Here is an 11,283-nt window from a genome sequence, read left to right on the forward strand (position 1 = left end):
GCTCTTCCCGTACAGTTCGCCATGAATACTCTCTCTCCGCCGCATTCCGCCCTGAAGCTCCGCCGCTGCGCAACCAAGGAGCCGCCGTCTTCTTTCAGCGTGCGTTGCTTAGGTAAGACCCTCTTTTCGTAGTTTTTTTATGGCTTGAGGCGTGCTTGCTATTTCTAGATTCGCGACACTGTAGATTTGAGAGTAATTTCGCTGTAAATTCGAGGATTTTTCGTTCTAATGGTGTTGAAATTGTTGTCTAAAACTCTCAATTCGAGGAGATTCATGTTTCTATTGTTTCAATTTAGGTGCAACGTTTACCAAAAAAAAAAAAAAAAAAAAATCGGTGCAAGGTGCTGTGTTTCTCGTAGCCTATTTCTGATATGGAAGAACTCATGAATAGTTCTTATAATTGCAAGTGCATTTCACCGAGAAGCTTCTATGATATATGAAGAGGTAATTGTGAATTGATGTTTGTATATGTTCAGCTGGAGAAATCGGAGACGATGGTCCTCCTAAATTCATGAAGAAATCGCCGGCTAAAGAGCTGGCATGCATTGCTTGTGGCGTTCTTGCTGCGTGTACTGTTACATTTGCTTCTCCCGTAATTGCTGCTAACCAGGTGAGCCTATACACTTCTTCTTCTGTTTGGAATATCTCCTTGTCGTTTCTCCCTATCCTTGGAACTGAATGATCATTGCCATTCAGCCCACCTCATCTTTCACACCGTAGTTTATTGTTCCTTGTCTCGATAATTTGATTTAGCGTTGTTTGGTTTTCGCTCTGACAAGCTTTAACCTGCCCTGAATTCCATCATATGACTGGTTTTTTGATTGTTTCTTGCGCAATGGCTCATTACGTATGATGGACATTGCAAACACAAACCTTTCACTTCTGAGGTCGGCTCCTCGATTTGTAAAAGAGTTCAGCTTGCTTAACTAAGAGAATTGTATGGTCTCTTAATGATTGTTGGATGCTTTCTCATCTTTCTTAGTGCATGCATTAACTGAACCTAATGTGACAAGCTCATGAATTGCTAAAGCTAGATAAAGAAGGTGATGGTTAAGGAAAATTTTCAAGAACTGAGTATGGTTTATTTTTCAGAGACTGCCTCCCCTTTCAACAGAACCAAACCGATGTGAGCGTGCATTTGTCGGTAACACGATAGGTCAAGCGAACGGTGTTTACGACAAGCCACTTGATCTCAGGTTCTGTGACTACAGCAACGATCAGTCCAACCTTAAAGGCAAAACTCTCTCGGCGGCCCTTATGTCAGACGCCAAGTTTGATGGAGCCAACATGACAGAAGTTGTAATGTCAAAGGCTTATGCTGTCGGAGCAAGTTTCAAGGGTAAAACGCCACCACCACCATCATCATCACACCCCCCACTTTCATTGCAACACTGAAGTGTTTTGGTCTGAAGATGCTCGTATGATTTCGCAGGTGTGGATTTCTCGAACGCAGTTCTCGATCGGGTCAATTTCGGGAAAGCTGATCTACAAGGAGTCGTGTTCAGGAACACCGTGTTATCGGGATCCACATTTGACGAAGCGAAACTGGAAGATGCGGTCTTCGAGGACACAATAATCGGTTACATCGACCTGCAGAAACTATGTACAAACAAAAGCATAACTGAAGAAGGAAGAAGTGAATTGGGTTGTCGATGATCATAGGATTTCTTCAGGATTATCCGACGAGGAGCTTCTGTATTTACGCTACCAAGTCTAAGTTTTTTTCCACAGAACATGAGCAAGCACGTGAAGTTGAAGGAAAGGAGACACAAGAATGAACATGACACTGTTTGTAAACCAATCTAGGCTTTGTCTCATTATCTTCTTTCCTATGCTTTATACTGTGGAGCTATAGATACATATGCTTATGCTGTTGAACGTTTGATAATGATATTATTCTTGTTCCATTTTGCAGATGCGCCAAATTTTTTTTCCCCATATTGAAAGTAATTTTTTGGTGTAACGTTTTCTAGTTTTTTGTTTGGATTTTTTTTTCTTCACTTGTTCAGGGAAATTAGATTCGAGACACAACAGAAAGCTTTGTGGGTTGCAATGTCGGCCCATATTCGCTGGTTTTTTACGTCGACCCTGGATTCGCTCGCACACTCTTCTTCACAACCTTTTCTCTTCAAAGTTGGATGCTTTCAGCCATAAAGAAATCGAAAAATCGAGCCTTGGGATTTAATCAATTGTTTTTTGTGTTCACGCTTCTTAGATTTTGACGAAATACTGGTTTTGTCTTGTCTCCCGCTCTTCTGGGGCAGATCTAACCTGAGGAGAAGGCGAAGGAGAAGAAGAGGATGAGCGGCCAAACGGCGTCGTCTTCGTCTCCGGCGAGGAAGACGAAGAAGGAGGGTTTGGGATGGATAGAGTGGTTTCGAGGATGGACTAATGTTTTTCAGGAGATTCTCTTCCAGAGAATCATGGCGTCTCACTTGCAGAACCCTCTTCCTCTTCCTCCTGTCAACGACATCACCTGCATTGTCACCGGCTCCACCAGTGGCATTGGCCGCGAGACCGCTAGGTATTTCTCTTTTCTCTTTCCTTCTACCCTCGAAAATGGTTCCGATATCGGGTTTTACTGGTGCGCCGTTTCTTCTGATGCTTGATGCTGCTGAGGTTTTGACCGAGACCCAGTTGTGGAAATTCGTCGAATTTTTGAACCTGTGTGGTTTTGTTGGCTAGTTCGTGTGATTTCGTCGTTTTTGATCGAAAGAAGTGGGATTCGTTTGGAATTGAGTCGATGAAACTCTCAAGCTTTTTTAGCTTTCTGTTCATCTGTTCAAGAATGTGGCTTCTTTTGGGTATCATAGGCAATTGGCAGAGGCTGGTGCACATGTTGTAATGGCGGTGAGGAACACAAAGGCGGCTCAGGAGTTGATTCAGCAATGGCAGAACGAGTGGTCGGGTAGAGGCCTTCCACTTAACATCGAGGTAATCAGACGTAACTTGGTAGCCTTTTAGATAGGTAGTTTGGTTCCTTGTTATTCAGATGGAGATAGATTGCCTGATGATGATAGTATCTTTTGCTTTTGTCAAGGCAATGGAACTTGATCTTCTCTCTCTGGATTCCGTCGTGAGATTTGCCGATGCCTGGAACGCACGTTTAGGACCTTTGCATGTTGTGATTAACAATGCCGGCATATTCGCTATGGGGGGTTCGTCTTTTTCTGTTGAGCTTTAAATTTCCTTCCTTTTGTACATGGGCTTTCAGCTTTGAGTTCCATAATATTTTGTTATTCTTTTATGGTCTCAAAATTGTATTTCTTCTACCCTTTAGCTCATGTATTTATTTAGCAGTTCTGTTAGTTCATTGATTTGTGAGAAGCTAGATCCTCATGGACAAAAATTATGATGATGGCGATATATAGTATGTTCTTTCTTTGAATAAATTGGTAGTCAAAAGGCTACCTTTCGGTGCAATATGTGTAGAGAAAAGCTGGCTGAAATGCTTGGCGTTTTGATTTTGTCTGCAGAGGCACAAAAGTTCTCAAAGGATGGTTACGAGCAGCACATGCAAGTGAACCATCTGGCTCCAGCGTTGCTTTCAGTACTTCTTTTGCCGTCGCTTATCCGAGGCTCCCCAAGTCGGATTATTAATGTCAATTCTGTCGTAAGTTCTATGGATCACAGAAACTGCGAATTTCGGTTTTCTAGTTTTGCAAATTTCCGGTTTTGATAATGATTTTGAGAATCCGGTTTGGTTATTATGTTCTGTGAATTCAAAACTTTGGTTTACAGTTAGAATTTGTTTCCCGTAATTACTAGACTAAACATATAAGTTTTTCTTGGTGGTAATTTGTTGCATATGTTCATTATATCTGCTATCAGAATTCTGATGTATACAGTAACTGATATAAACCAAGAACTTATGCAGATGCATCATGTTGGTTTTGTTGATCCGGATGACATGAATGTTGTTTCCGGTAACAGAAAGTATTCGAGCCGCATAGGATATTCAAGCAGCAAGTTGGCACAGGTGAACACATAAGAAAGATAAACGAACAAAACTGATGTTCCGTTTGCTGCAGTTTCTTATTCAGACAGGGCTTTCTCTCGGAACTAAGTTTATTTCCCACCGAAGAGTTCAGTTTCTGGTGCGCTTTGTTCTGCAGGTTATGTTTAGCAGTGTCCTTTTCAAAAGGCTGCCTATGGAATCTGGCATTAGTGTTGTATGTCTATCTCCTGGTGTTGTCCTAACGAATGTTGTAAGTGATCTTCTCACATTATACATATGATTGTGTGCTCCTTTTCTCAGAACACCCGTCACGTAAAATTCACATCTTCTGGAATTGCAGGCGAGGGATCTTCCTAGATGTCTTCAAGCTATGTATGCCGTGATACCTTATTTCATATTTTCGCCCCAAGAAGGATGCAGGAGCTCCCTTTTCTCGGCCACAGACCCTCAGATCCCTGAATACTGCGAAACGCTGAAAGCTGATGATTGGCCTGTTTGCGCATTCATTTCTCAAGATTGCCGCCCGACGAACCCTTCCGAGGAGGCGCATAACCTGGAAACTGCCTACAGAGTGTGGGAGAAGACGCTAGAAATGGTCGGTCTCCCTCTCGACGCTGTTGAGAAGCTCATGGAAGGGGAAGAGGTCAAATGCCGTTACGGTGGGCACAGCGACGAGTAGGTCTTTCGCAAGGTTTCTTAGAATTGGACCCAGGAGCCTTCACAGGTTGCGGAAGAGAAACATAGGATTGGATGTATGAGGGAATTGCTTTATTTTTGGTCTACCCATTTCAAAATGCAGCTCCTCAATATACATGTTTGAGGGATTATATGATGAGTTAGCTGCATGAAGATAATGGGTCAACGGGGGGTCTCTGTAGGGTTTATAGGGGAAGGTTTGATTGTCGGTTTGAGCTCTCTCCCATTCCATGAAACTATTGAAGTTTGTGGCTTTTCCCCCCAATTTGCTGTCTGAGTAAAGAGTCGTTAGTGTGGTTTGTATGGAAATTGGATTTTCTCATGTACCCATTGAAAAAAAAACAGCAGAGGTTTTATTTGTTCTTTTTTTTTTTATCAACGGGGGAGTTCACCGTAACTTCGATCCGACTACATCTTTCACGGCTAATTAATTGCACTTCCTCTTCCCAAAGGAATCAAAATTTTCAAAAAACCGAATTTTATAAATTTTCGAAAAATCAAAATTTTCTTAAGAAAATCTAAATTTTGTTAACAAAACCACAACCGAACCGTATCGAAATAGGAATCGAACCTATAATGTTAATTTTTCAAAGTCAATTTATATCTCAACCTTCTAAAATCGGTGATAATTTCGTATACAAACCGTAACCACGTAAAAATTTCGTCCACGGGTGTTGTTCCAAAGGTGCTGCAAATTGAATAAACAAAAATAAAATATATACACATATATTCATAAACACAAACATATATGCATACATTTATGTCCGTATATATGTGCATATGCATGATATACCGAGGCCACGGACCCTGGAGATTCTTGAATAATGTTGCCTTTTCTTTTTGATCTCCCTCTGTGAAGAATTTGTGTGTGTGTGTGTATATATATCTTTTGTTGTAACATAGAGAAGGTCAGGGTGGAATCGAACTCAAAAATCTTGGTTCTGGATTTCATTTTCATACAAAGGTAGCGTGAATCTCATGCATTGAAGTATGTGGCCATGCTTCCATGGCGACAGCATGTCTCATGTATTTGTCAAGATGGGACCATGCACCCGTTCAAAGCTTCGAGCTTTTTAGTATGTGTGTGTGTAAGTAGAAAATTTACTAAAATTAAAGAAATTTGTTGGGGAGAGGAAGGGAAGAAAGAAAATTAGGGCATTACACACGTCGATTGATTTCCCCATTAGCCGCTTCTGCGATCTGTCACTTGCCGCTGATAGTTTTTGTGGAGGAGGAGGAAAAAAAGAGATTTGCGTGAAGCGGTGAAAGCAGAAAAGGTCTTTCCTTTTCGTCTCTGCAGATTTCTAGGGTTGGATTCCTACCTTCTTACCTTTCATGGGTCTCCTCTGATTCTGTAGTTTTTGGGTCAGAGGTTAGGGGTGTTCTCTCCCATCACCGCAGGCGTTTGAATCTCGTTATTTTTTTCTTGGGGCCGCGAGATTTAGATTTCGGAAAATGGGTGACTGGTATCAGCTCGTTCAGTCGATCGTCTTGGGTTTGATCTTCTCTTACCTTCTCGCGAAGCTGATCTCCGTCGTCGTCGCGTTTAAAGACGACAACCTCACCGTCACGCGCCACCGCCAAATCCCATCGGAGGAGGACTCTCGCCGAGTCGAATCCGTCGCCGGCGGCGGAGACGCTGATTCGCTCGTGGCGGAGCAGGGGAGCGTGAGGGCTGAGAGCGCCGGCGGCGGCGGAGACGACGAGGATGAAGACGAAGACGACGACTGGGAAGGCGTGGAGAGTACGGAACTGGACGAGGCGTTTAGCGCTGCAACGGCGTTTGTGGCGACGGCGGCTTCGGACAGGTTATCGCAGAAGGTACCTAACGATGTTCAGCTTCAGCTTTACGGATGGTTCAAGATTGCTACAGAAGGTCCATGTACTTCTCCGCAGCCATCTGCTCTCAAAATCACTGCTCGTTCCAAGTGGTATACTTCTCTTGATTCCGATTAGATTCTTGGCGTTTCCTCATTGGTGAACTGAGTGAAGGATTCAACCAAGTTTTGGTTTTGGCATCAGAATGGTTTCTTGTTTTTAGGATTTGCACTTTGATTGTTGTTGGCATATAGGCAAGCATGGCAGAAGCTGGGTGCTATGCCTCCTGAGGAAGCCATGGAGAAGTACATTGAGATTGTCACTCAACTCTACCCAAATTGGGCCACTGGTTCTGTGGTAACAAACAAGCTTCTTCTCCTTTCGCGTTCCTCTGGAATCCTTGACCCGATCTTTCTCTTTATTCTCCATTGTTGATTTGTGTAATACTCTCTTTCTTGGCATTTAGAAGGGTAGAAGTCGGGATGGTGATGGCCCAAGCTCCGACACGAGAGGATCATCGATGGGGCCAGTTTTTAGCTCACTGGTGTACGAGGAGGAATCTGAAAATGAGTTGTAAGATTCTTTAGCTCAGCAAAATTATCCCATGTTGCAAAACCGGAATGAATGGAAAAGAAGAATTCATGGCCGACCCCAAATAAACTTGGGATTAAGGCGATGTTGTTGTTGTATTTAGAGCTTTAGCCTCTTCGATTTTTTTTTTACGATTACAATTTGCACTGCAGAAAGTTTAACACTTACTTTCCTTTCTGTTCCTTCTCCTCAGGAAGATGGATGCCATCCATGCCTTTGCTAGAGAAGGAGAAGCCGAGAATTTACTGAAATGCATTGAAAGCGGCATTCCCGTAAATGCAAGGGGTCAGTCTCGGTCTTGAATGTTTTTATTCCATTCTTTGAAAGTTCATTCTCATAATGTTGATCTGCTTCGAAATCTTCCCTTTCCTTCCTCTGGAAAACGGCAGACAGTGAAGGCCGGACTCCATTGCATTGGGCTATAGATCGTGGCCACCTCAACGTTGCCGAAGCATTGGTTGATAAGAATGCAGATTTGAACGCAAAGGTTAATAATATATATATATATCGATACAATCTACCGACGACCCCCTTTGTCATTCTCTTCCTCACTCTGTTCTTGCTTGGTACTGATTCTGATTAGGACAATGAAGGGCAAACCCCTCTGCATTACGCTGTTATGTGCGACAGAGAAGCCATAGCCAAGTTTCTGGTGAAGCGGAAAGCAGATACGACCCTTAAAGATGAAGACGGAAACACCCCTCTCGATATATGTGAATCAGACTGGACCTGGATGCATGATTAAAAGAAGAAAACTGAACTAACACTCTGGCCTTTGCCTTGTGGGGAATCTTTACTAGTTTCAGTCCTAATTGTGCATGTACATGAGTATGAACAAGAAGCTCTTCATTCATGTCTTCCTCCTGCGTTTCCCCGCCATGAAACAAGTGTAGAACTTGGATGTTTCAAGGTGTTTTTGTCGGCTCATGTTCGAGCAAATCTTGGGTTTTTTTTTTGTCAGGTTCATGTTGTTTGGATGATAATTTGGATACAGAGTGGTGAAATTTAATTTTATTCCATTCATGGGCTATATATAGAACTTTCCTCGGTTTCAAAGGAAACCCTTTTCTTATCTTTGGAATCTGAATAGATGAATCACCGATTCTCTCGCTGTCTTGGTGGATAATTAACACCAGGAGCAGAGAAGGAAAGAGGAAAAGACTAAAGAAAGAGAGCCATTAAGGCAAAATCCCCTTTATGGTTACCTTGTAAGCTCTTCATCTTGTCCTCTCTCTCTCTCTCAGCAGAAACCCTGCCTTGGGCTGTCTGAAAATGGCCAAGGCGGTGGTTTACACGCTCCTGTTTGCCGTTTTCGTCGTCTTTGTTATCTTCTCCCCGATGAAGCAACGCCCGAGTCAGTCCATCGAAGGTCTAATCAGCCGCCGTCTTGGCCATAAGTTCCACCCTCCTGCCTTTGATCCTCTGGTAACGCGGATAGAGAGGATGTCTTGGGAAAAAGAAGCATCTCCGAGCAATGGCACCATCCATGTGGATGCCGCAGCTAGGGTTTCTGCCGAGGAAGATATGTTTGAAGAGTATTTTGCCGAGGAGGGAAAGGTAAACACGACGATGAGGATCAAGTTCTTGTTTCCATTGTTAGACGCAGCGCCAAGAGACGGGTTTGTGAGCTTGAAAGAGCTTCAGACATGGATGATGCAACAGACAGAAGACAACATGGGTTACAGAACAGCCAAAGAACTCGACTTGCGCGATAAAGACAGAGACGGATCCATAAGTTTCGAAGAGTATTTGCCTCAGTTCTCGAAAGAAGATATCGGTAGCAAAAAACCTCAGCCGAATTCTTTGCCTTGAAGTCTTTTTGTTGAATCTGTTACATATATCCGTGACAGAGTTTGTGTTTATGTTCGCAGAGAGGAACGAGAAGGGTCACGGAGAAGCTGGTTGGTGGAAGGATCAGTTCAAGAATGCAGATTTCGATCACAATGGATCTCTCGACATAGAGGAATTCAACAAGTAAAACTTCATTCAAATCACTTTATATGTTCCCGTTTCATCGGTTTTCGCTGGTGTCTGAGCTCGTAAACCTCGAAAATTTTACAGTTTCTTACACCCGGAAGATAGCAGAAACGGAGATATCCAGAGATGGGTTCTGAAAGAGCGGATAACGTAAGCGCGAAAACCCGTTGAAACTCGTCTGTACCTCTTCGGTCACGAGGCTGAAAATCTCGAAATCGTTGGCAGGGGAATGGACAAGAGCGGTGATGGTAAGCTGGACTATAAGGAGTTTCTGGAGAGCGCGTACGAAATGTACAGGGAGTTTGCAAAGTTCGAGACAGAGACAGAGGATGATCATGTTCCGACAGCACAACTCCTGTTTGCAGAGCTCGACAAGGACAAGGACAGGTTCCTCGTAGCCGATGAACTCAGACCCATCGTCCGATATCTTCAACCCGGTGAAATGAGTTACGCTAAATACTACTCTTCGTTTCTCTTCCACGAGGTGATTCGCCATTAAAACCCATCCGAGAGAACAAAAAAAAAAAAACGATTCGTGAATCTCTTTATGATCGATGCGCTTCTAATGATCTCAGGCTGATGATGATAAAGATGGTAAACTTTCGTTGGATGAGATGTTGAACCACGAAGATGTGTTTTACAAAGCTGTTCATCAGGACGATGACGATGACGACGACGAGGAAGACGATGATCATGACGAACTCTAGATTTCGAACTATGGAGTTTGATTATTTTTTTTGGAGATACAAAAAAAAAAACAAGTGTTTGTAGCTATAGATATGTAATGGTTACTACTACAATTCATCCTTGGCTTACATTCGTTTCGATGCCTTTGTGCAAATATTTTGGCCCATTCCGGAATGTTTGGAATCCGGGTAGGCGCGGGTACTTACCATTAATGAATTCGAGTCTGGATGAAAAAAATCCGAAAATCGGGTTCGGATATGCGTGGATACTCATATAAGAGTTCGTATTCTTAATAATCACGAGAAAAGGAGGGGGAAATGCTTCTCTATAATCTTTTTTTTTTATAATATGTAATTTGTCAATCGTGGAGTTCGAATTTGGGTGGAGGACTCTAAAACCTTATTTGATTATGTCACATACATCTTTCTTCTCTCCCCTCGTGACTTTGTTTCCCTCAAAGTCTAATAGCCTCATATTTCAGTTGTGATGTCGCGCGTCGATGGCCGACCCTTTACCATTAGGGGCGCGTTTACTCTGGTTTCAATTCGGATTCGGTTATTTTAATTTAAAAAAAACTACCATCGTTTGGTTTTTATATTAAATTTGATCCGGTTCGGTTATGATAAAATACTCATTTTTAAATAAATTTAAGGTTATTTCAATTATTTTTTTTATTAGATTCGATTCGAAGTGGAATTCAGATTTTAAAATAAATTTAAGGTTATTTCAAAATTACAAAATGTGCCATTAATGGTGTGTTGGTGTTTTCCCTATTTTGGTTGAGAAACTCTTGAGAAGAAGAAGCAACCTCCACCACATGATATACGCGTAATGATATGACTATACATACAAGTTCAATAATCTGTAAAAGATGGCATGAACATGTTATCATCTTTCATGTATAACTATATACGTACGTACACTACGATTGAGCTACGGCCAATTTCTTCACAAAGACAGGTAGGATGACATCCATATACCGAAAGAAACTATACCGATGGTAGCTAGGGCTTGAACCAGTTCAAGCACCGTGTTTGGCTTCTGCACCGGGAGGTTTCTCCAGTCTGTCCGCCTGTTTGCATATGCGTAAATAAATCGGATAATGAGGTATAGACACTTACGAAAGAACGCCGAGGAGGAGTTCATAGGCTCAAACCTCGGACGAAGAACCTACCCTATATCGGCAATGATAATGCTGATGTTGTCCTGTGAGCGTTGGTCCTGTGTTATGGAAATGGAAACGTTATAGGTCAGTTTCGGGTTATCCATAGAGTCCTATTGAAAGAAAAGCTCAACGAGGTTTCGTATTTATTACCAGGGCCGCTTGTGCAAGAGCTTCACAAGCAAGCTGGAAAAAAAGAAGGAAGAGAAACCCGAGAAACTATGTTCAGGCTAACATGGCAGAAAAGAAAGAGATGTGAAAGAAAACAAAACTTGCCTGGACATTCCCATGTTTCCGGAGTTGATCTCTTACGTACTTGACCACGTCTGAACTGAAACGGGAAACACAGATTTGAGATTCAAATGCAGATAACGGATTAATCGGGAGGGAAAGA

At 42.5% G+C, this 11,283-nt stretch overlaps 5 protein-coding genes across 9 annotated transcripts in view; 4 read left to right on the top strand and 1 right to left on the bottom strand.

Moving 5' to 3' along the window:
* Positions 1-1,907, top strand: part of LOC104799961 (thylakoid lumenal 17.4 kDa protein, chloroplastic) — a 2,155-nt gene extending 248 nt beyond the window's left edge. The window contains exons 2-5 of one of the 2 annotated variants that reach the window (XM_010522651.2): positions 1-112; positions 477-610; positions 1,093-1,339; positions 1,433-1,907. In XM_010522651.2, coding sequence (XP_010520953.1) covers positions 1-112; positions 477-610; positions 1,093-1,339; positions 1,433-1,656 — 717 coding nt within the window. In that variant the 3' untranslated portion in view covers positions 1,657-1,907. The remainder of the gene's footprint in view (positions 113-476; positions 611-1,092; positions 1,340-1,432) is intronic. The other variant, XM_010522652.1, reaches the window with a different exon arrangement.
* An 85-nt stretch (positions 1,908-1,992) lies between these two features.
* Positions 1,993-5,019, top strand: LOC104799962 (retinol dehydrogenase 11). Its single transcript, XM_010522653.1, has 7 exons — positions 1,993-2,524; positions 2,814-2,934; positions 3,041-3,158; positions 3,477-3,613; positions 3,878-3,979; positions 4,116-4,208; positions 4,299-5,019. The coding sequence occupies exons 1-7, from the start codon at positions 2,301-2,303 to the stop codon at positions 4,635-4,637; spliced, it is 1,134 nt and encodes a 377-aa protein (XP_010520955.1). The 5' UTR covers positions 1,993-2,300; the 3' UTR covers positions 4,638-5,019.
* A 548-nt stretch (positions 5,020-5,567) lies between these two features.
* LOC104799963 (acyl-CoA-binding domain-containing protein 1) lies at positions 5,568-8,095 on the top strand. 3 transcript variants are annotated; one of them, XM_010522655.2, is made up of 7 exons: positions 5,570-5,931; positions 6,100-6,585; positions 6,727-6,829; positions 6,939-7,045; positions 7,257-7,348; positions 7,453-7,550; positions 7,647-8,095. In XM_010522655.2, the coding sequence occupies exons 2-7, from the start codon at positions 6,110-6,112 to the stop codon at positions 7,806-7,808; spliced, it is 1,038 nt and encodes a 345-aa protein (XP_010520957.1). In that variant the 5' UTR covers positions 5,570-5,931; positions 6,100-6,109; the 3' UTR covers positions 7,809-8,095. The 3 variants fall into 3 exon arrangements, with proteins under 3 accessions (XP_010520958.1, XP_010520957.1, XP_010520956.1); XM_010522656.2 differs by having other exon boundaries at positions 5,568-6,585; positions 6,942-7,045; XM_010522654.2 differs by having other exon boundaries at positions 5,572-6,585.
* A 128-nt stretch (positions 8,096-8,223) lies between these two features.
* Positions 8,224-9,865, top strand: LOC104799964 (calumenin-A). The gene is made up of 5 exons (XM_010522657.1): positions 8,224-8,840; positions 8,935-9,037; positions 9,125-9,190; positions 9,266-9,524; positions 9,616-9,865. The coding sequence occupies exons 1-5, from the start codon at positions 8,336-8,338 to the stop codon at positions 9,745-9,747; spliced, it is 1,065 nt and encodes a 354-aa protein (XP_010520959.1). The 5' UTR covers positions 8,224-8,335; the 3' UTR covers positions 9,748-9,865.
* A 652-nt stretch (positions 9,866-10,517) lies between these two features.
* LOC104799965 (protein phosphatase 2C 57) overlaps positions 10,518-11,283 on the bottom strand; it is a 2,730-nt gene continuing 1,964 nt past the window's right edge. Inside the window, exons 8-11 of one of the 2 annotated variants that reach the window (XM_010522658.1) lie at positions 11,166-11,283; positions 11,043-11,075; positions 10,902-10,948; positions 10,518-10,799 (exon numbers count right to left, since the gene is read on the bottom strand). In XM_010522658.1, coding sequence (XP_010520960.1) covers positions 10,676-10,799; positions 10,902-10,948; positions 11,043-11,075; positions 11,166-11,283 — 322 coding nt within the window. In that variant the 3' untranslated portion in view covers positions 10,518-10,675. The remainder of the gene's footprint in view (positions 10,800-10,901; positions 10,949-11,042; positions 11,076-11,165) is intronic. The other variant, XM_010522659.2, reaches the window with a different exon arrangement.

Source organism: Tarenaya hassleriana, unplaced genomic scaffold (assembly GCF_000463585.1).
Source record: "Tarenaya hassleriana unplaced genomic scaffold, ASM46358v1 Cleome62, whole genome shotgun sequence".
Taxonomy (NCBI): Eukaryota; Viridiplantae; Streptophyta; class Magnoliopsida; order Brassicales; family Cleomaceae; genus Tarenaya; species Tarenaya hassleriana.

Coding starts and splice junctions, on each gene's coding strand:
- LOC104799963 (XM_010522655.2), top strand. CDS start 6,110: ATGGGTGACTGGTATCAGCTCGTTCAGTCGATCGTCTTGGGTTTGATC. Junction 6,586..6,726: donor ATCACTGCTCGTTCCAAGTG/GTATACTTCTCT, acceptor GTTGGCATATAG/GCAAGCATGGCAGAAGCTGG. Junction 6,830..6,938: donor ATTGGGCCACTGGTTCTGTG/GTAACAAACAAG, acceptor CTTGGCATTTAG/AAGGGTAGAAGTCGGGATGG.
- LOC104799964 (XM_010522657.1), top strand. CDS start 8,336: ATGGCCAAGGCGGTGGTTTACACGCTCCTGTTTGCCGTTTTCGTCGTC. Junction 9,191..9,265: donor GTTCTGAAAGAGCGGATAAC/GTAAGCGCGAAA, acceptor AATCGTTGGCAG/GGGAATGGACAAGAGCGGTG. Junction 9,525..9,615: donor CTTCGTTTCTCTTCCACGAG/GTGATTCGCCAT, acceptor TAATGATCTCAG/GCTGATGATGATAAAGATGG.
- LOC104799962 (XM_010522653.1), top strand. CDS start 2,301: ATGAGCGGCCAAACGGCGTCGTCTTCGTCTCCGGCGAGGAAGACGAAG. Junction 3,614..3,877: donor TTATTAATGTCAATTCTGTC/GTAAGTTCTATG, acceptor GAACTTATGCAG/ATGCATCATGTTGGTTTTGT. Junction 4,209..4,298: donor GTGTTGTCCTAACGAATGTT/GTAAGTGATCTT, acceptor CTGGAATTGCAG/GCGAGGGATCTTCCTAGATG.